Source organism: Pezoporus wallicus, unplaced genomic scaffold (assembly GCF_028554395.1).
Source record: "Pezoporus wallicus isolate ANWC-B61680 ecotype Strahan unplaced genomic scaffold, APGP_CSIRO_Pwel_v1 contig_6217, whole genome shotgun sequence".
Taxonomy (NCBI): Eukaryota; Metazoa; Chordata; class Aves; order Psittaciformes; family Psittacidae; genus Pezoporus; species Pezoporus wallicus.
This window is the reverse complement of record NW_026637336.1, coordinates 1,457,538-1,480,135: the sequence shown is the minus strand read 5'-3', so window position 1 is coordinate 1,480,135 and position 22,598 is coordinate 1,457,538. Positions and strand designations below refer to the sequence as shown.

Here is a 22,598-nt window from a genome sequence, read left to right as displayed (position 1 = left end):
TGAGCCAGCAGCCAACACCACAGAGCAGGCTAAGACCACAGACATCACTACCCCAAACAACCTGGGACCCTTCCAGCCTCCTGGGTAGGTGCTACCTGCGCCTCCAAGACAGAAGATGCTTGTTTGGTACCTCCTCCCATCGGAGCCATCTCACACCCAGCGCCTGCACGCAGCAGCGACGCTTCAGGCTCAACTTCCTTGCAGAAGGAAGGATAAATACCACGGCAGAGGGGAGAGGCAGGGAACCGAGGCAAACCCAGCGCCTCGCAGCCGCCCTGGCCCCACTCTGCTGCTGTTTCAGCAAGAATAAAAAGTCTGTTGACATACGAAAGCCACAGAAAATCTCCCTGAAACTACAAAACAGCCCTGAAAACATTGGGCAGCTCCGGCCTCCTGCCCAATGTACACACATCCATTGAGCCCCTTCGAAAACAGCTACACGTCTAAGGAAACATCTGATAATTAAGGCAATTTGAACAATAGATAATAATTTGCCTGCGAATTGTACGGAATGTAATGACTGCTTATTCTGGCAGAAAAAACAGAACTTTCTGTGAAGTGTGTGCCAAGGAAAGCGATCCTCCCACTCAGCCCGGGCCACTGCCGGCAGTCGCTGCTAACCACATGCTTTCACGCTGCCGGCTGCCAGGACACGGCGCTGCTGCAGCCCAACCAAACCCCGCGCTGCAGAGCTACGGAGGGAGAAAGCGGAGTCCCAGGCGAGCACCGGGACCCGGTGCAGCCTCGCCAGTGGCCCGCGGGCACCCTGCACGCTGCCAGCTCCCCCTCCCGCTGTTTCCAGTTGCTAAATGACATTAGAAGCAGCTAAAAATACCCCAAGCGATTCTCTCGTTTATTTTTCCATGGCCAGCACTTGGCGCTCGCCGCGGGGATGTTCTGCAACGGGCACTTCTCCGCCCATGGGGGAGCAGGGGATCGCTGCGTTAACACCAAGGACCACCGCCTTCACTGGATGAGTCAGTGCAAACAGCTACAGCTGGTGGCAAGGTAGCTCCACGCCTTCAAAGGGATGGGGAGGAGGACAAGGCGCTACCTGGTACTTCTCATGCCCCAAGGAACCCAGGAGCTGTCTCGTGCAAACCCACTGCAACAGGCTCCGCAGTGCCAGACAGCCTGGACAAGATCCAGAAATGGTTTCCCAGTTGGAAGAGAAGCACGTAAAAAACTACGAAAGTCTTTGCTGAACTCACTCCATAAAACAGCAGCGCCAGCAAAGCGCCCTTCCCAACCAGCCGAGGCAGCACATCCAAGCGATGCTCCAGCACCCGGTTCACAACCACAACCAGCAGCAGCAGGACATGGGGGCACCCCACCACCGTGGGCAAAATCCCATGAGTGCAAACATAAGGAGCCAAGTGACTCTCTCTGGCACGGTGCAAGAACTGCTCTCATTGCTCCCCACAGATAAATGCAACTATTCCATTAATCCTGTTCAAACTGAGACAAAGATTACACTGAGCATCCTCACCAAGACTGAGCAAGGAATGGTGCTTGTGCCCAGCTCCCTGTACGGAGCTCCAGGCTCATTCTGCCCTCCAGTCTGCCTCCATGAACTCAGGACAGCAGTGCCAGCCAGAGAAGGCATTACACCTCTGCAGGGAACTCATGGGTTAACTGATAACGCTTTCCACCAGTTTCTTTACAATCCAGGAAAAGAAACATCTATTCCTTCCAATTAGCAGGAAAAGGGAAGGAATTTCCATCCGTTTAACACCTGAGGGCATGAAGGAGCCTCCTGAAAGAAACTTGTTTTTAAATCACTGCCACCTACTGTGGGTCTCCGGATGCCACTGACACCAGCTCGCTTTGCATTTCATTCTGCAGCCACACCAGGGCAACCAGGGTAAGGTCATCCCAGGGAGCTTTGCTCCATCACCACCACAGCCTGGGCACACATGGGTTCAATAAGGAGCAACTCTTCAGGCAGTGCTTGAACAAAGTGAGCAGTTACAGGCATTAGGACCTGGACCTTCCAAGATGTGCTCTCTCCTCAGGGAACTTAAAAGTTTAAATGACTTAAAGTCATCTTCAAAGCAGCTGCAGGCTGGTGCTCTCCCCATACCAGCCACTCTCTGTACATCATCAAGAGTCAGGTCTCACAAACCAACCATCTACAGCAGCTCTACACAAGCACTGACGTCTCCAGCAGCAGCACCAAGACTGCATCTCACCACTGCCCTGAGCTTTGCAACGTATCCATCACACAGCTAGCTATAGGTGCAGGAGGTAAAGTTCACCTGGACACAAGGCGGTACCAAAGGGGCATGACTTCTGAAATGCTTCCATGCAGACTTACAGGATCAGTCTCCTGACCCCTCTAGCACCAAGTTAACAGAAAAGGAAACAATCTGTGTATGGTCCACACTACAAACAGCACGTTTTACACCTCTTAGCAAGCCAGCGATGAGCTGACAAGCCACACGCTTCTCTCCAAAATGCTTATGTGCTTCAGCAAGATACAACCTGTCATTTATGCATATTCTAATTAGGTCCTAAACCTGGCCTAAACAAATATTAAACTGAACTGCTGGGTTATTATCAACACTAAACAGCCTCTTCATGTGACTGATACAGCAATGATACAGATGAAAAGACTGCTGGAACAGGCATTTCCTTGAAGGAAAAGACTTGTATCTACTGCTCTAGAACATCAAACTGGCCCAAAAAAATCCCATGTGAGATGTTGCTAAACCCCAAATAGCTCCTATGCCCATCTGGTGGGGATGTTTCACTTCTGTCCCACAGCCCAGGGTGGTGAACATCTGCCCATGCCACCCAACTGCTTCATTGTGACAGTTCCAGGCCAATGTTTGGTAGGATCAGTGATCCCCAACCGGACGGAAGTCACCATGCTGACAGTGCCACAGCTTTTAGGACACTGCTTCGGAAAGGTGGTAGGAAGCTTCTGTCTGCACCCTGGGATCTAAAGCAATTCTGTGAGAGAAAGGTAGAACAGAGTACCATACAAACCAAAACAAAACCCTAAAGAGCTTGATGGACTTCAGACTTGAGTTCATACCGGTAACAGCCATGTTTCCGTGCATCATCCCATCAGCATCACAGCCTGTTGAATTCGCTCAAACTTCTCCAGCATGGTTTAGTGAGCAGAGGGATGCTACCAAGCAGAAATCACCCATTTCCACCATCACAGCCAACTCATCCAAACACAGCCAGCTCCTTCCCTCACACACATTTATCTTGTTCTCACCTATTAGCCAGCCTCCCAGGTAACTGCCCTTCCAATCCATTTACCCACCCTAACGAAAACACACCATCACCTGCGACAACAGCCCAGCACCCTGCTCGAGGTTTGAGTGCCACCACACCACACTTTACAGCCCTACACAGCACAAGTCCTCTCAAGACTTCCACCGTCCCGCCCGGAACACCCTGGGGAGCAGGATGATGTTTAAAACCCAACTTTGCAAGACCTGTTGCTCTCCAAGCAAGGCCAGACACAGCCTCCCGGTGCCCCTGGGAAGGTAACACAACCCTGCTGGTATTCCCAGCATGTCTCTGCAGAAAGCCCTTCTTTTGTCCCATAATCTCACCTTGCTCATCACATTTCTCTGACCTTGTTCCAAAAGCACACAGTCAAACTGACCGCAGCTGCAGAGCTTCAAATGGAAGCCCTGGCAGCACAGTCTGCTCCTGACTCCCTCCAAAGTTCACCGAGTCATCTTAAACAACATATAAAATAAGGACTAGGTCAAACCTTCCCAACACCGGCCACTGTGCAGGAGCCTGCTCGGGTCCTGATCCTCCACTGATGAGGGCTGGACTCCAATCAAATCCCAGCCTATTTATTAGAGACCATTTTAAAAGCAGGGAGCGAGTATGTTAACTGCAGCCAGTCAGACGGTTCTCATTAAAATATTTCTTGGAGAAGCAAACGGGCCTGCAATTTTATTCAAACAGATGTAGGCTAAACGCATATCATTAGGCTGACAATGTAAAAGCGCAACCGCCTGAAATCATTGCAGTTTTGTCAGTCTAAACGATAATGTATGCATATCTGGAGGGCACGCCAATGGTAAAGATTACCCCCAGCTCCTCTCTTAGCCGTCTAAAGGTATTTACTCGGGGTCTGTCTGTGTTGTGACAGTGTCCTAGACCGAAATGAATGCCTCTAACACTCCACATTTTTGAGCCATTCAGTCATGCATTTTTGTTATTGTTGAAAGTAGTGCGAAATTGCAGTGCATGAGCCGGAGTCCTTGGTGGTCTCCGAGGATTCCAGCTAAAAAGGCACTTCCTTTGTTCCGCGGAGAATGCGGTCCAGTAGGTCATTCAGAAGGGGAAATAAAAGCAGCGGCCCTGGGAGGGAGATGAAGGATGGAACAAAAAAGAATAAACTGTTTTGGGTGGGAGCACATTAGCTTCCATTTCCTACCGCTGCCGGCTGCGAGCACCGCCGTCCCCGCGATGCGCCGCTACCTCGGGTCGGAAGCGGAGGGAAGAAAGGGAAAGAAGCGAAGGAAGAAAGAAACCGCTCCCGGTCCCCCCGCCTGCCGAGCCGCCGGGACGGGGCCCCGGGAAGCGGCAGCGCCGCGTAAAGCCCCGGCCGAGCGGCGGGGAGCGGAGCCGCAACAGGCACCGGGCAGGCGGGGCGGGACAAGCGCCGAGCTCCGCTGGACTGGGGGAACCGAACGGAACCGGGGGGGGGAACCGGGCTGGGGGGGGGGGGGGGGGGGGGGGGGGGGGGAGCCGGGCGCGCACCCCGCGGGGCCGCGTCCGGGCCGATCGCGCACAAAGGCGGCGGCGACGATCGCGACTCACCGCTGATCTCGTGGCTGGGCGCTTCGCTCTGGCTGAAGCCCTTGGCAGCGTACAGCCTCCGCACTTCGGAGCAACTTCTGGCGCGGGGCTCCGCGGCCAGCAGCAGCGGCAGGCTCAGCGCGGCTAAAGTGCAGAGCAGGGGCGGCAGGCAGCACCCGCGCCGCCGCGGCATGGTGCGGCCGGGCGAGAGCGCCCCGAGGCCGGAGCCGGCCCGAGGCCGAGCCTGCCCCACCGCGCCGCGCTGGAGCCGCGCCCGCTGCCCCGCACCCCGCTGCCCCGCTCCGCTGACGGCTCCGCTCCGCTTGCCCGGCGTGCGGCGGCGCTCTGCAAACTTGGCCCGGCAGAAAGCACATGGGGTGGTGGAGGAGGAGGGAGGGAGGAGGAGGAGAGGGAGGAGGGAGGCGGGGAGGGCGGCAGCCAAGCAGGATCGCGCAGGGCCGGGACAAGCCTCTACAGCCCCCGGGAAAAGCAGGAGCCGGGATCCGCCCGCCCAGCGAGGCGGAGCGGAGCCCGGGGCTGCCCGCACCGCCCCGAGCGGGCGCCACATCGGCGGGTTCCCCCCCGCCTGCCCGCCCCGCACAGCCCGGTCCCAGAGGGGCACCCAGCCCCTCGCATCCCGCATCTTGGAGCCGGGCCTGAGCGCGTCCCGGAGCGGGAGATCCCGGTCTCGCACATCCCCAGCAAACGGAAAGAGGCTGGCTCTTGTTCCCTCACTGGGGCTGTAGACGGTTCAGCTCTGCCCCTGGTTTAACAGGCGCACTCAGGTGATGGGTTTTGACATCACTGTGACACGTCTGAGCCGTGTGTTGTTCCTTCGCACTGGTCTTCTGTTCCCAAGAGGCTGGCAGGACAGAAGCCTCGGGAACACAGACACCGAGGTGCTCCAGCGGTTCTTCCTCCTTTGTACCCTGGCCCTGCACACGGACACATGCGTAGATGTAAACAAACCCTGCTAAACCCTTGAACCAGGGATTGAAGTTCAACAATTGCTGCTTCCGTTTACTGACAATCACCGAAATAGCACTGCAAGAATGACTGGCACTGCCGTCATTTCACTGTAACCACTGAGTCCCAGAATCAACTGGCTTGGAAAAGACTTTTAAGATCATCAAATCCAACTGTTCATCAGCACCGCCAAGGCCACCACTAACCCATGGCACCGAGGGCCTCGTCTACACGGTGTGTGAACACTTCAAGGAGCAGTATAATGTCACTTCAAGGCTTTGCTTATGGAGGCCTTGCGCCCTGCCTGGCATGCTCTCAGTGCCTGTGCCCCATGGGTGCAGATGCTGCACAGGCATCTCTGTCCTGCTGCAGTGTCTGTGTGTCCACAGTGTCATTTGCCCCATGGCGGTGTAATGGCCTGGTGGCAGCATCATTTAAAACCAGCAGTTTACATTTCAATATGCTCCTCTATTATTTCTCTCATTGCCACGTCGGTGAAGGACAGAGTGAAACAACAGCAAAGCTGCCAGCTTCACCCCCCTTGCTCTCAAGCTTTTGTCAGCAGAATGCCATGTGTATGTGTCGGGAAGAAAAGACCATTCCTATTCCATTCATTTCCCAGCAAAGCATGCCAACAGCAAAGCTCAGCCACGCTGCCCTGCCAGGCCCTTCACATAGGAACACGATGCTGGTGCAGCTCCAGGCTTCCCAAAAGCGGGAGAAAGTCACATTAACCCAGCCAGGCCTGGTCCAGCTGCGATGGAGAGGGTGCTGCTGCGGGAGGGATGCATCCCCTGCCTGCATGGGAAACGGGCTCACGCCATCCCCAAGGGCAGAGCTTTAACTTTAAAAAGCTTCCAGAGCCAACTGCAGCCATGCCGATGGGAAGGGGTGTAGGGATCGCAGCCACCCTGCCCTCCGCTGGGGCCGCTCACACCGGGCTGGTGAGACGAGCCAGGCCAGAAGTTCTCATGAAGTTATAAAGTGTCCTGAGAGAGAATAATCCTCTAGGATCTGGCCCTGCAGTGTATGACTGAGTTCTGGTTTTCAAAGCGCTACCTCACCCTCCCCGCCTTTATTTGAAGAGACAATGTGAATTTTAAAGAGAACTCAGCAGGGAGCACTGCATTTCTTATTCCAAAGCGAGAGAGAAAACGAGAGTGAGAAAGTCTGCGGGGTTAGAGGCAGCTCGCCATTTGTTGTTCCCCATAATCCCATACCTCGGCGGGATTTAAGGAACCTCCTGAAAAACACGGAGGGTTTTGTCCAGTGCTTGATCAAGTCGCTCAATCAAAGGCTGCAGCGAGACAATGGCTCTGCCTGAAATTTTTCATGAGAAAACTCCTTTTTCTTTCCCTTTCAAGGAGCAGCAAAGTCGCCCCGCTCAGAAGAAGAGATTTGTTTCTCTTCTGCAGCATTTGTGCACATCTGGCAGGAGCTCCCCAGCCCCCTCGCCCCAAACCACTCGAGCGATTCCCCTTCCCCGCTCCTCTCCCTTTCCCAGGAGGAAAGCAGAGGGAAAAAACCTTGAGATCAGTTTTAAAAGGATGCTGAGGGTTGTTTTTTTTTCATGGTGAAAACTTCTGACACACCCCCCCCAACCCCCCCCACCGGAGCTCTCCTCTCCCCATCAGTAGTTCTGCACCACACTCAGGGTTTCTTTTCCAGCCATGGATGCATGGGATGCTCCCATGTCCCCATCTCCCCTACCTGGCAGGGAGCCGAGCTCACGCTTCCTGCAGGCCTTTTGGCTCACAAAGTCATTTGCGAGTCTCCTCTGTTCTTTTTGGGGGACCTCCAATGTGTCCCTGTCACCAGTGTGGGCACCCCTGGGTTGGGCAGAGCCGCTGCTGGCCCCGGCACAGGGGATGGGGGCAAGGTGATGTGACCCCATAGCGCCAGCACGGAGCCTCCTCCTGCAGATGCCGTGGCATCTTGGCATTTCAAGTTTCTGGCTTCTCATTCAGTGGAAAAACTGCAGCTCTGCCAGCTTTTGGGAGAGAGGGAAGGGTAGGGAAGGAGAAAGCAGAGGAGACTCGGCTCCTCCGTGCTTCCTCTTCACCTTCTCTCTCTGTGCCACCTCTCCTCTCCGGCACAGACCTCTGGCCACGCTGCTCCTGCCAGAGCCTTTGTCCACACACAAAGTTGTGTCAGTTTAATTAAAACCACTTTAATCCGCTCTAGAGGAAATGGAACAAACCCAATGTGTCCCCGTTGGTGATACACCAGCTTCCACTACAAATCACGACAAGCCATTCCCACCTGCGTGCCGTGAGCTGGGTGGGTTTCAACTCCAATTGGTGAAGCGGGGCAGTCCCTTGGCAGCAGAGGGGAGCCCCAAGCCCAGCAGAGGCACTGATTACATCTGAAAATCCTGCTGGAACCCTACCAGGGCTTAAACTTTGGTTCTGATTTAATTCTGGCCCTGGCCACGGGTCTGCCACAGCCCTGCGGCATTCCCAGCCGTCTGTCAGGGAACTTACGGTGGGGGGGAGTTGTACTTGGATAACGATTCCCTTTAGGAAAACCTGGCTGAATGCGGTCCTTGGGCTGGCTATCATTAAGGGTGATTAAATCCTCCACTCTGGCAGGAGAGCCTGGGCCACAAGGAGGTTAGAAAGTGCTGAAAGGGAGCTGGACGGGCGTCTTCCCAGCTCCAGCTCATCAGCAGGAGACGGCTCATTGTAAACCCCAGCCAGGCGCGTTCCCCATCCTGCGGCAGCGCGGTCGGGCTGGAACCAGGGAGGCTCCAGTGGAAACAGGCTCCTTTGATAAAACCCCAGATCCCACAGATCGGGGGTGTGTTTAATGCACGACATCTGGCACGAGGATGGGGGATCTGCAAAACGAGGCTGTGACTCTGGGTTTTAAATGTCAATGGCCTGATATTTTAGGGTGAGCAGAGCCGATGTTTCAGCATTGGCTGACGGCTCCACTTATTTTTACCACTTATTTTTACCCAGGGGCCCATTAACCCCATCCACTGAACAGAACCCCCCGGGGCTGCTTGGCTGGTTCATTAACTGGGGTTAGCTTCTTGCTGTCGTCTGCAGTGCTGTGCCCACTGAAGCAAGGTGGGAAGATGCTGAGAGGACAAGGTGATGTGCAACAAGGGTGTCCCGCAGCTTCCCATGTCCAAACCGGCTTGCAGTGCACGGGGCTTGCTGTGCAGAGCTCGAGACCATCTCCATTTTAGGGAACGCAAGCGCTTGTCTCTCCCGCAGCAGGACAAGATGTGGTCCCAGCTCTGTCCCCAGACGCCGCAGGGAGGAGACGTGGGGACACAGAGCTTCGGAGGGCACAGGAATGCACTCATGTTCACAGGCTCTTGTGCCTGCTCTTCCCGGCTCTGCAGAAGGGACCCTGTGGCAGGCAGATGGCTCTGATGTGCAGCGCACTCGCGCCCAGCGGGTAAATATATTCCCCAGCAGATTCCCAGCAAGTGAACATCAGCCTCCGTTGCTCCAGAGCTGGCCACGGCTTTCTCTTCACTCCCTCATTGTGGCTGTGCAGAGAAGGTCCCTGGGCTGCCTCTGCCCTGTGGCTCCCTGGACCAGCACTGGCATCCTGGACCCACATCAGATCACCCGCATCCCTTCCCACAGCCCAGCATCCCCGGGGATGTGTCACCATCTTCCCTACCCCAGGTGGCCACGCACCTGGATGTCAGCAAGGAAGCTGGATGACAGGATGGGACCCAGGCCTTTGTTGGTCTGAATTACAGCCACGGCGCTTAATCCTCCATCCATAGAATCCCAGACTGGTTTGTGTTGGGAGGAACCTTAAAGCTCATCCAGTTCCACCCCCCTGCCGTGGACAGGGACACCTCACACTTGTCCATGTTGTCCAAGGCTCTGTCCAACCTGCCCTTGAACACTGCCAGGGATGGAGCATTCCCCACTTCTTTGGGCAAAGTCCCACTTGGAGCCGGTGTTTCCCCTTCTCTCAACCCGTTTTGCCTCCCATGTCCTGGTTGGTGCTCAAGGGATGAGCCAGTTCTGCTCCCCTCCACTAATGGAGCCCTCAAGGGCTGATGTGCATCCCTGCTGGAGCGAGGCAGATGTCTGCACATAAAGTGCTCGCTGGACCAGTGCCCGGGTAGAAACGCTTTGAGGGCATTGAGAGGCCCTGGATGAAGCAGTGGCTGCAGCAGTGAGGGTGCTGGAGCTGCCCCTAGCAACCTCACACTGATCTTTACCAGAAGCCAGCTTTGACCTCTCTGCTGACCATCACGGTGTGGCTCCATCCCTGGACAAGCAGAGCCTGACCTGGAGCACAGCACCAATGCTGCTGGTGGAAACAAGCCTCCTGCCCAGTGAGCAACTGCCATAGTAGGGATGGACGGCATCAGAGGGGACTGGGATGGTCTTGCTGACAACTGAGAGCGATGGGGCCCCTTCTCTCCTGCCTGTGCTCCATGGGTTTTTAGCTGAGTGTTCAGGGATACCCAGATATTACTCATTTTAAGCAGTGCCAGCTGGCTGCATCACCTGCTGCTCTGAGCGTGCCTCTCCCTATCTCATTCCCATGGTAGGAGATTATTTCCTGCTTCTCCAGACAGCACTTGGAGTTGTTCCGCTCTGCCCCAGCTCTGCAGGGACCGAGGCCACACGGCCAGTGCCACACACGAGGCCATGTCCAGCCATGCCGTGCCGTGCCAGCCGCACGTGCCGAGCCCTGAGCTCTGCCAAGAGCAGGGTCTGTTTTCTCCATGGACAAGAGATAGGAGAAAAAAAACCCAGTGAGCTTGACTGGTGGCCAGGGAGGTTTAGGTTAGCCACTGAGAAATGCTTTTGTGCAACAAGATCCCGAATCAGTAGCTGGGACAGGCTGTGGAGTCTTGATGGAGGAGGGATTCTGAGAGCAGAGAGAGGACAGCTCAAGGTCAGTGCTGCTGGGCCAGGGCCAGGGTTCTGAAGCTTTTTCCAGACCTAAGTCTCTGCAGCTCCAGGGTTTTGTGAACCCTTCAGATGGGGGATGTGCTTATCCATGGACTGGGAGAATTCCCATTAGCGGGCAAGACCAACCCAAGTGCAGGCAGAGGGTGTGGGCTGGCCACAGCCCTGCTCCCAGCACCCACAAACCTCTTCGGTATCAATAAAATAGTGATGAATAACATAAAATAATGATTTTTTTGTTCCCCCACGCACTCGCTGTGTTTAAAGGCTGTTTCAAAAGGGTTTGTAAACACAGAGTGGAAACTGTGTGTACTTACCCGGGTGAAAGGGAACAAAACCTGCTCAATGCCCCTGGCAGCAGCAGGAGGTGTGGGCAGTGCACACCCCGCTCATGGGCTGGATTTGCTGGCCCAGCTCCTCTCCTGACAGTGCCATGCTGAAAACAAAGGCCAGGAAGGAGCAGCCCAGAGGAACAGGGCACAGGATGAGCACCAGCCTGTCCTGCTGCTTGAGGAGGGCTCACCAGGCTTTGCCTTGGACCACAAAGTCATAGCTCGCATCCCCATCCCAGGTGTGATGCTCATCAGTGTGATTCCTGGAGGGTGAAACACTGCCCATTGTCCCAGCCCCTAAATGGGGGAAGCAGGAGACCATCCATCCCTTAGCAGGGATGCACTGCAGGGTCAGGCACCATCCATCCCACAGCAGGGATGCACTGCAGGGTCAGGCACCATCCATCCCTTAGCAGGGATGCACTGCAGGGTCAGGCACCATCCATCCCACAGCAGGGATGCACTGCAGGGTCAGGCACCATCCATCCCTTAGCAGGAATGTGCTGCAGGGCTGGGTACCACTCCTCCATGAGGAGCACAGGCAGCCCTTGCCTATGTCCCCCCAAAGAGCAAATGCTTCCCGTGGGGCCAGGGCAGGGCGCATGCTGCCGCACATTCATGGTTGCATCAGTGCTGCTTACAACCCTCCTTTTTAATCTCCTTTCTTCATTCACCTCCACTCCTGCCCCTCACCCCCCATGGTTTAAAGTTCTCAGATGAAAAAATGCAAGTTGCGACTTGCGGGTAGCGAGCAGGGGCTTGGGAGGAGAGCGGGGAGGAAGGAAAAGAAAGAGCGATCCGCTCCGAGTGCCAGCGATTGTTTTTATCCTTTCCAGATGAAGGGAAAAGATCCTGTTATTTGTTCGGCATAAAGTTCCAGGTTTTCAGGGATGAAATCTGAGCGCAACGTGTCAACAGCCTGTGTGAGAGCCGGGTGGATGGTGGCCTTTGTGCTCCCAAACACCAGCGGGGCCAGCGCGCTCGGCTGCAGGGGGAAAAAGGCTCCATTCTCACACTCTGAAGTGGTGGCATTAGATATCAGCAAGATAATGGGCCCAGGGCCTAGCCCTGTTCCTGCTCCCAACTGAACGGCCCCAGGCTGCTGCCTTTGATGTGCTCATTTATTTGCCTTTTCTTTTCACAGATGATATTTCTAACCGATATTGCGGTTTGGTCATAGATTGGGGGGAAAAGGGGGTGGGGGAAATGAAAGTCCTGTTGTTGTAATAGCTGATGGGAGGGAAGAAAAGAAAACCAAAGGGAGCACCACCAGCAGCAGAATCAGGCATTCCTTACCCTGAAGGTCTCTATTCCCTGCCGGGATGCAGTGATCCCGCATCCCGCATCAGCCCAGGCAAACCTTGCGGCTGTTTGGTGCCAGGGGCTGTGCAGTCCATGGCTCTGAGGTGTTTGCACTTGAATCCCAAGGGAAAGGAGGAAGATCCAGGGTCAGGGAGGTGGCCAATGGCGAGACGCATCCCGGGTGATTGATGTGCAGGGCGGTGAGGGTGGTCCTGGCCATGGGGCTGGGAGCGTGCCCCACATGAGGTGGGATGGTGGAGCAGCCACTGCCCCTTTGATGTGCTGCCCCAGTGAAGGTCCTCGCACTCCCGACCATGGAAATCCAGGTTAGGAGCGCCTATGGCCTCCAGCCACAGCCAGGACAGGATGGGATGAAAGTAAAACTGGGGAAGAAAAGAAAGGAGGAGATTGAAGGACTTTTCTTGCTCCCTCTTTCCACGTCCCGGAGCACACATGGGCGCAGTGCTCAGGATTCCAAGTGCAGAACCCCCCAGGATAAGCAGTGCAGGGCTGGGCAGCCCCACATCCCCTTCCTCTGGAGAGTAACTTGGGGGGATGATGGATGTGCAAAACAGCAGCCACACAGCCCTTCACTGGGTGACCAAGCATCCCACTGCCTGTTACAGCCAAGATTTGCACCCACGTGGCTCCAGCTTGGTCTGAAATGGCAGGTCCAGGGATCATAGAACCATAGGTTTGGTTGGAAGGGGCCTTAAAGCTCATCCAGTGCTCAGCTCTTGCTGCTGAGGTTCCCCAATGCTTCATCCAAGAGCCCAGCACTTGAGACGGTTGTCTCAGCTCTTTAAAGTTGAGGGCTTCTTTCCCCAAGTTCCAGAGCTGCAGGGGGAAAACTGAAAGCTCACCCCCGAACCATGCAGAGCCAGATGGCAGGAATGGAACTCCAAATATTGCTTCATTTAAACCTTCTTTTACATGTCATCTGGTTTCCAAGGCTGCCTCGGAGCCTCAGCCCCCAGCTCATGCACTGCTGGGATGACGATACCGCACTTACAGTGACACGGGCTCCTAGGGATGCTTTATTGCAGGCAGCTCCACCAAACCCCTGCTCCTGCCGCAGCAACCCCCGGGGCTTGGAGCAATGTTGTCCTGGGAAAGGTGCCCCCAGGAGCGCAGTGCTGGGGCTGGGGATGTTCAGTGTTGGGATGTACCTGGGCCGGGCCCCGCGGAAGGGAGGAGGCTGATGGGGAAGAGAGCGCTGAAGAATCATGGAACAGAATGGATGGAACACCACAAACTGCGTGGATGCCTTGGCCAAACGCTGCCCAGGGACAAGCAGAGTGGTGGTGGAGATCCCCTGGGAAGGGCAGAGCAGGTTTGGATGGGTGGACATGGGAAGCACCCCCTCATCCAGGCATCTCTTAAGAACACGCTGGCCATGGCTTGCTCTGACCTTGCTTTGCACCCCAGGTAGCAGCATTCTATTGCTCAAGCAGTGGCTGCCCCTGCTTGTGCAGCTGGATTGCCCTTGGGTTTCATGGGGATAATGGGAACAAGGGCGGGCTCAGGAGTGAGTCCCAGCCAGGCACTCCCTGCAAACCATCAGCATGACCATCCCACGCTGTCAGGAGCGGGGTCAAGAGCAGAGTATTAACCAAAATGCCATGTGAGGCTGTGTAAAAGAGGTGGGAAAAGCCATCTAAACAGTGGCCCGGGAATCCACTCATCCCGAAGTCAGCAGACAGAGGAACCTGAGGACACTGAGTTACTCCTTTAGAGACTGAATTAGCAGGTCAGTGTCACAAGGACCAGAGGTGCAGTCTGGCAGCCCAACAGGCAACGGGATCAATCAGTGCCCTTAAAAGTAACTCAATTACTGATATCTCGCCTGAACCCATCATTCCTTGAAGGCTGTAAAACAAGTTTCAGACAAACAGCACAGGAAACACTCCAGGGCTGGAGTGAATCCTAGAATCCAGCCTGGTTTGGGTTGAAGGGACCTTAAAGCTCCTTCAGCTCCAACCCCTGCCACGGGCAGGGACCCCTTCCACTGGAGCAGCTTGCTCCACACAGAGCAGCTCAGGGTCCCCTCCTTCCCTCGATGCTCACACCCTGCTGGTATCCCCTGCCAAGACCTCCCAGCACCCTCCTGCTTCTCCCTTGCCCCCTGCTTTGCTCCCCCCAGACCTGGGGACACCAGCTCATGCCACCTGCAGCAGCCACTGACATCACCCCCATGTCTGCCCCCTGCACCAGGGGACGAGCCAGTCCCTGACTCCAGTGGCTTCTGCTTGTCCCTGGGAAAGGCATTGATTATTTGTGGTGAGCTCCTCCAGCCACATGACAGCAACAGCATGAGGGGAAGCAGATCTGCAGTCCTTTGCCGTTGAGCATCACCTCAGCGCTGGAGCTGGGGCTGGAGAGCAGAGGTTCCCTTCACTTCCTTGCTGTTTTTTTTTCCTTTTTTCCCCTTTTTTTCTTTCTTTTTTTTTTTTTTTAATAAATCTTTCTGTTGCCTTTTTCTTTTCCCCTTGTTTTCTGAACACTGCATTTCTTTGCAGTCACACATTTGGTATCTGCGGGGTGGTTTCCAACAACGCACCACAGCTCATATAACCCTAAATAAAGCAGCATGCAAATCCCATCCCCATGTCCGCAGCCCACAGCCATCAGTGTTTAAAGGGCGTAAGATCCATGTCTCTATTTAGTCTTTCACCAGCAGACATGTGGCTGCTAAACATTTGCCTCCAAGCTGCAGCACTCGGTTACCCTGCACAGCCTGGCTCATTGCTCTGCCTGAGCAGCACGGGGCAAAGAAATCCCTCTTTGCTGATGAAGTTTCTCCTTCCCAGAGCATCACAGAGGGGTTTGGGTTGGAATGGGCAGGACCTTGCCTTTGGCCTTGTTGAGCTCCATGAGGTTCACAAGGTCCCATCTCTCCAGCCTGCCCTGGTCCCTCCAGATCCCATCCCTTCCCTCCAGTATATCAGCTGCACCACACAATACCGAGGCTGATGCTACCAGTGTGACCGCTCCTCTTCCCTTGTCCTCCTGCTTCGCCATCCTCGCCAGGAGCAGAACAGCCAAGAGCTGCCTGCTGCATGTTCAGCACAGTAAAACCTGACCTGGAGCAAGGGCCCTGCTGGAAGCAAGACAAGATCACACCTTGGTACCTCGGTGGACTGGCAGTAGCATCCCTCTGCTCTGAGGTGGTCATGGGATGCCATGCACGGCAAAGCTGGCATCATCATGGAGAGGTGTCTGTGCTGGCTGCCACACTTGGGAGGTGTTCATCGCACACACAGTGACAGGCAATAGTGGTGACTCACGCCATGGGTCTGGCACCCTGGGTCAAATCCTGGTTCCTTCTGCAGGCTTCAGCTCAGCGCTAGGAGTCACGCCGCCATCCTCCTTTGACTTCTCCTTTTCCAGAAAACACTGCTTTTCCTTCCAATGGGAACAAATACAGCCAATCCCAGGAATTGTGCTTGATAGAGTCCAGATGACAAGTTCTCAGAAAACACTGTCAGCTGCTGAGATTCAGCTTCAAGAGACATCATCCAACGTTAGCCATAAACAACGGGGGCAACAAAATGTCTGGCAGGTCTTGAAGTGACACGAGATGCCTGTGCTCCGCAACAAACCCATTTCACACCACAGGAAAGGTCACCACTTTAATCCACTTCGGGGTGGAATGTACACAAACGTCACTCTCCTCAACATCTGTAGTTAAAGAGCCTCTTGCTTTGCTATCCAGCCCATGTTTATTCTCCTGTTTGCTAATGTGGTGGATGGCAATATAATATGACACTGAAGAGATACAGCCTGCGACTTCTTTTTGGTGATGTGCCTGCAGAGAGCTGGATGGGGAGGGTGGTTGTGCTGCTGGATCCGGCAGTGATTTCCTCTCTGGATGTGCAGCATCTCTGAGAGCTGAAATAACAACAGCAAAGGGGACAGTGAAAGCAAACAGAAACCACTGGCAGAGATCCCCAGAAGTGTTGACTCGCTGCAAGCAGTCGTTGAGGTCCCTGCTGGGAGGAGATAGCCCCTAACCTGGGAGGTTGAGCCCAGGTCGGTACCTTCTTCTCTGTGAGGGTGCTGAGGCGCTGGCACAGGGTGCCCAGAGAAGCTGTGGCTGCCCCATCCCTGGCAGTGTTCAAGGGCAGGTTGGACACAGGGGCTTGGAGCAAGCTGCTCTAGTGGAAGGGGTCCCTGCCCGTGGCAGGGGTTGGAGCTGGAGGAGCTTTAAGGTCCCTTCATTCCACATCACTCCATGACTCTGCTATGGAACAGTCTGGTTTCCAACACCGGTATGTGCTGGAGCAGTTGGCAGAAGTCTTCTGTGGCCTTGGGATCACCGAGGAGTACCTTGAAATAACCCTGAATAGTCCCTAAGGGGACCCTTCCTTTCCCACCCAGTGCTCTCAGGTCCCAGCCCCAGCTCCCACCCCATTCCCATCAGGAATCATTTCTGTTTCCTCTCCAAACCCTTTGGGCTGCAGGGCTGGCCCAGGCTTCACCAGGAGCCTCGCAGGGAGGAATAGCTTCACAGGGATGGTGTTAGCCCCTGGGAAGGGCTGTGGGATGCGGTGCTTTGCAGCCCCGAGGCACGGATGCGTCCTCCAGATCCTGGCGTGCTCTCAGCAGAGCAACACCAAGATATTTATTTGCAGTAGACAATGGTTGACCAAATAAACTCCATTTGATTAATGCCCACTGCTTCTCGGGGCTTTTTCTTCGAGGGCAGTAAATTCACTGCCTGTGTAAACACACCAGGGCTGCTCCATCTCCCTGCATCCAACTCCCATTTACCTCATGTCCAGGGAATGTCCTTCAGTGACATTTGACAAGCTTATTTAGGGAGTTGTTTGTGGGTTTGGGTTGGGGTTTTCCCCCCACTTCTACTTCTTAGTGAGGTCTCCCAAGAGCAGGAGCTGAACCAATCCCACCACTTGTCTTCACATGAGAGTTTCACCAGGTCCCTAATAGAAACCCCAGATTCCCAAGCTGAGGATCAGTGACCATCCTCCAATGGGATGGTTTCACCTCATTGCCCTCTGGCTGCTCGTTTCATCCCCCCCTACACCTCCACAGCTAACTCCTTGCTAATAATGCACGAGGAAGGTTGGTGTTTTCACTGATCCCCAGCTGAGTGCCCCTCAGCTATGGACCTCAAACGGATAAATCCCTGGGTTTCTGGGAGCAGACAGCTCTGGGTGTATGGTCCATGATCTGGTGGAGCTTTAGCAGCATTTGTCAGTCATTAAGCTGCTGCCCTGCTGGAAAGGTTATGGAAACTCCCACCAAGGCACCCAAGTGTCTGGGGACCAAACACTGAGATGTTTTAGCAGAGGTGAGCTGGGTACCCTGCGGGGAAGGACTCCTCCAGTGGACTTGGCCATGGTGGGTCCCACCGCCAGCTGTGTGCTCCGAGGTTGGAAGGAGGCACCTCAGCAGCACACGGGGCTGTTTCCAGCATTTTGAGGTCTGTGTGGTTTCCTGTATTCTGCTTTAGAGACAAACATTATCCCACGGCTGATCCCCACCAGCAGCCTTATCTCATGCCCCATCTGCCACCGCTTGCCGTATGGCTGTGAAAGTCTCACCATGGATCAGCAGCTGATGAGAAAGCAGGGCAGGAGGCAGGGCAAGGTGACAGCTTCTCCCCTCCTGACACAGCAGCCGCCAGTGCCACAGCAACAGGACCCCTGCCTGTGCCCCAACCCAATGCCCTCCAAGCCTGGGGAGCAGCCAGGACCTGCCCTCTGGGTTGGTGGCATCTCCCTTGCCATTCCCATAGCTCAGCACACGCCGGTTTGACTCAAGAGCAAACCAAACCACCAGAGAGCACAGGATTACACGTGTTCCTCTTATGCAAACCCTCAGGAGCACCCTGTGTCCAGCTGACATGTTTGCAGACGCAGCTGGTGCTCTCAGCATCCTCTGTGCAGGGGGCACTTTGATTCAGTTGGAAGCCCCAGTGAATCCAGACCCACATCCCTGCTGGGTGCCTGCTCCAGAGTGCCTGAGGCTTTGCTCATGGAGATAAACAAGCAGTTCTGAAAAAGTCCCTGAAAAACAACCTCCAGACGCTGGATTTCACTTCCCAAAGCAGTGCAAGCCACCAGCACCAGCTGTTCCCAGCAGCTGGCGAGTGCGCTCCGATGACACCATTCCAGCACTAAACTATTAGTCAATTGATTAATGAACTGGGACTTCCCATCCAACAGCAATATTTTGGGTTCAAACTCTGATTTGACTCATAGTTAGTACAGAAATACATTACACATGCTAAGCACATGTTGGCATCTCATCCCCAGCCTCAGACACAGGGAAAGGTGCTGCCCTCAGCACCTTTTCAAGGCTGCTTGCAAACGCACCCAGAGATGCAGCGGCTTTGGTGCTGCTCAGCCCTACCTGCATGTGGGATGTGCACGGTGGTGGCAGGCTCCCATCACCCCACTGCTGCCAATGGAGCTTAATGAGAGCTGCAGCTCTGGCCAGGAAGCAGCAAGGTTAACCAGGAAAGGCTCAACCGTCTGAGACTGGAGAAGACTGGAAACCTTCCCCAGGTCACTGGGCCTTTGGGCAGCGCCAGCACAAGGTGCCAATGCCATGAGGCAGCCAGGCTCTGCACAGGGGCACCCGGGGATCAGAGTCACTGACTGCTCAGGACCTACTCTGGGTTTCACTGCAGGGCTCGAAACCAGCTAGAAAAGGGGTTTTCCAAGTTTCTTTGTCTTTCCCAGATGTGCCTCCATGACGGAACCCCTCTGTTCAGCTGCTTTTCCCTGGCTGGGAAGAGTAAATATCCACTGGCAGGTATTAACACTGGTGATAGCCTCGCTGGCCAGACGTGGCCACTGCCAGTGCTGGAGCCACAGCACCACGTTATCACAGTGCTGGGAGTACAACCGTGACACTGCCCCGGCACCTTCCAACCCCTCACCACCTCGACCCATAGAAACACTTTATCATACAGATGGTGTGCATACCCATTACCAATACGTATGCTAATATATACCACTACTGCTGCTAGTACTGCTACTACTGTTAAAAAAGAAAACTTCAGATAATCTTGCCTGTGTTAGTGTTAAACCTGCGAGCCCTGGGACAAGGCTCCAGGGACACGTGTCCAGGGAAGGTGACAGTGCATGTCTTCTGATGGAGACATCCCATGGCAATGCAGGTCACAGTAAGCAGAGGTGGTGCAGAGAAGCAAACAGGGAACAACTGTTCCTTATTTCTCCTGACATGGGAATGAAACACTGCCCAAACTGAATGCCAGCTTTATTCCATCTTGGTGACCATGGCATCCCTTGCCAAACCCCTGTTAAAACACGTGCATAAACCCACTGCAGGGTAAAATTCAACAGCTGTTTTTACCAGCTACAATGCCTTATGTTGTAAGCTTGGCAGGTAACAAGCTCAAAAGCTGGTTTTTTTTGTGATCTCTTATTATAACAAAGTCTCCAACAAGCATAGCTTTGCTAAACAGCATGTCTGTGCAATGGGAAACAGGGCTCAGTACGCTACAGAGGGGTCTCTGCTGAGAAGCATCAGCATCGCTCTGCGGTGATGCAGTCAGGCTTTGTGAGACACACAGCAAGGCACAGCCCACACCATCACCCTAAGAGAGAATGAAAGCACGCTGGCCTGAACAGCCAGTGCCACCATCCCATCCTGCTGCTTATCTAAGGCAGCAGCAGCACACAGAGTATTTCCAACACAGAGGAATGTCCCTGTGATGGTACCTGGTGAGGCAGAGGGAGCATGTAATCTCCCAACAAACCCAGCATCCTGCTCCCACCTCCAGTGCTCCAGAGGGATGAAAGGAAAATGATCAGAAGGGAAGAAGTGATGGAAATTCAAGTGGTGCTAATAAAATATTCCCTTTGGTGGAGCAGAGGCTCATGGGCACAGCCAGCTGAGGTACAGAGAGCAGGGCTGATGGGGAGAGCAGGGCCTGAGAGACAGAGGCGATTGTAATTTGGTCTGTGAACATATAAAATACAAATACACATCTACATCCACAGAACCACAGAATCAGCTGGGTTGGAAGAAACCTTTAAGATCATCAGGACCGCCCAGGCCACCACTAAACCATGTCACTAAGGGCTTCATCCATCCATGCCTCAACACCCCCAGCGCTCACCCCAGTGCAGGTGGGATATGAGGGCTCTGAAACCCAGACCCTAGCCAGCTCTCTGACCATTAACCAGCAGGTCACGTCGGGGCTTAGCCCAAATCCTTTCCTCTCCATCAGGAGCAGTGACGTGGAAGTGAAGGTCCCCATGCAGAGGAGCTGGGTGAGCAGCCAGCTCTCCCTCTGCCACAGCTCCTGAAGCACCTCACACAGTCCCAACACTTTAAACCACCCGATTGCGTGGTTTGGATTTATCTGCTTTCTCCTAAACACGAAATTGCTTTTAACAAGGTCTGAGCCACACACATGCCTAAAGCATGCATGTGTGTGTGTGCGTGCACACCTGCAGGTACACACTGTGGCTTAATATACTGTGGATATAATCACTCTAGTAAAGGCAGCATCTTAAACAGAAATACACAACCATTTTGGCCAGGAAACAAACCAAACCCTCCCTGGCCCTAGCCCATCCTTTTAATGAGACTAAGCCAAGCCTCAAGCCTCTCCATGGTGCCCTTTTTGGCTTTTCCAGGCTGCCTGCTCTAGGAACAAGGCAGAGCATCACCTTGCACACATGGGAGGCTACTTCCAGCGCACCCTTTATAGAGCAATCAATCTTTATTTTGGAGATAGCTTAAGTAAAGTAACATGCAAAGAAACACATGAGTAAGAGTCTCATCTGCCTCGGGCTTCTGCAAATCCTTTTCTTTTCCTCCCTTGCAGCACAATGAGTTGGATGCTGTTATTCATCCCTGTGAAGCACCGCGTGTACCTCCGTGCCGTCTGTCCCTTGGCTGGAGCTCTGTTTGCAGATTTCCCGTGGGAAAGGAGGTGCCTCTCTTCTGCAGAACACAACCAGGGCATTGCACGGGCCACGGGGACGCTGGTGGCGACTGAAGGGCTTCGCAGGACCTCCCTGGGATGTGAGCAGCAAAATCACCTTCAACTTGCCACAGTGCAGGTGCGCTTGGCGCCCGTGGAAGAACACGTGCCCGACAATCCCGGTGCACCACGACTCCTCATCTGCAGCATCTTTCTTCCTACCGCACGTCTGACTCTCTCTCCGCCCTGTCTTCACCCGCCCTCTGTACCGTGTGCCTGGCCAGATTCCTAGGGGTGAGCCTCGAAACTGGAGTTAGTACAAAACCTGCTTGAACTACAGACAAAAACTGTATTAGGTCAAGTAGGATCAGGGGTCTGATACTTGCTGAGAGCATTTCATGTACCATAGGCGTTCTAAGCCCCACACACATTCAAATGACTCGAGATGAGATAAGGTCTGTGGCTGAACAGCAAGAGAGACCTCAGTCTTCCACACCTATGAGGAACTCAGTTTAATACGAACCTTTTATATTAAACAGGATTATCTTTAAAAAGCACTGTTACGTATTTACTCATTTACCATGAACAAACCCCTTTCCGTTGTGTTTTTTTTTTTGTGGGAAGATACCAGATTCCTTTATAAAACCCACTCAAGTCCTTTGTTCTGTCCTTGGAAATGTGCATATATTCCAGAAGAGGTTCCAAATGTCTTCCTCGTTAAGAAAAGGGCCATGGAGCAATGCCACCAGCACCGCTCACAGCTTGTGGCCCAGCAGCAGCAGGAGCAGGGTGATGGCAGCAGCAGGGCCGGGGCAGGGGGCTGCATTCCTGGGGTCACTGTTGGAGACCGTGGCACCACCTTTGCTTTGCTGATTTAGAAGCTGCTTGTTTGCAGAGGTGTCGTCCATATCCAGGTCATACGCCAGCTCTGGAGGAAAAGCAGAGAGGTGGGTAGTGTTAGTCACATGCCAACACAGGGCACATTCAGCTCCCACCAACGCCAGAGTCCTCAGGAGAGCAGGGGTGAGGAAATCCAGGAGAGCCCACATGGTTCCCCCAAACCCAGAGCCAGCCCCAGGGCTTGCTCACCAAACACCTCCTGGCTGGAGGACGTGAGGAGCTCTGCATTTCTGCAGTCTTAGTGAAGGGTGTGCAAAATACGCTCCTTGCAGCACTTACAACACATCCATCCCATCCCTGTCCACCTCATCAAAGCACTGGAGAGTGTGGAATGCGAATGGATCACGCACCCCAGGCATGCTGCTGTTGCAACACGGGGACTTTGAGGTGAAGCACGAGAGCTCCAAACCAAAAACATGTCCAGTATAAAGGTTACGAGAGCCCTGGCAGAGGAGCATGACATTAATGGTCACAGTCACTCTGGTCTCCCAG

The 22,598-nt window shown here is 54.3% G+C and overlaps 2 protein-coding genes across 4 annotated transcripts in view; both read right to left on the bottom strand.

Moving 5' to 3' along the window:
* The window catches only part of GPC4 (glypican 4), a 64,052-nt gene extending 59,031 nt beyond the window's left edge, over positions 1-5,021 (bottom strand). Inside the window, exon 1 of one of the 2 annotated variants that reach the window (XM_057404901.1) lies at positions 4,801-5,021. In XM_057404901.1, coding sequence (XP_057260884.1) covers positions 4,801-4,972 — 172 coding nt within the window. In that variant the 5' untranslated portion in view covers positions 4,973-5,021. Of the gene's footprint in view, positions 1-3,040; positions 3,069-4,800 lie in introns of those variants that run through there. The other variant, XM_057404902.1, reaches the window with a different exon arrangement.
* A 16,362-nt stretch (positions 5,022-21,383) lies between these two features.
* Positions 21,384-22,598, bottom strand: part of GPC3 (glypican 3) — a 134,996-nt gene continuing 133,781 nt past the window's right edge. For both annotated transcript variants that reach the window (XM_057404896.1, XM_057404897.1), the window contains one exon: positions 21,384-22,134. In XM_057404896.1, the coding sequence (XP_057260879.1) occupies positions 21,962-22,134 (173 nt within the window). In that variant the 3' untranslated portion in view covers positions 21,384-21,961. The remainder of the gene's footprint in view (positions 22,135-22,598) is intronic.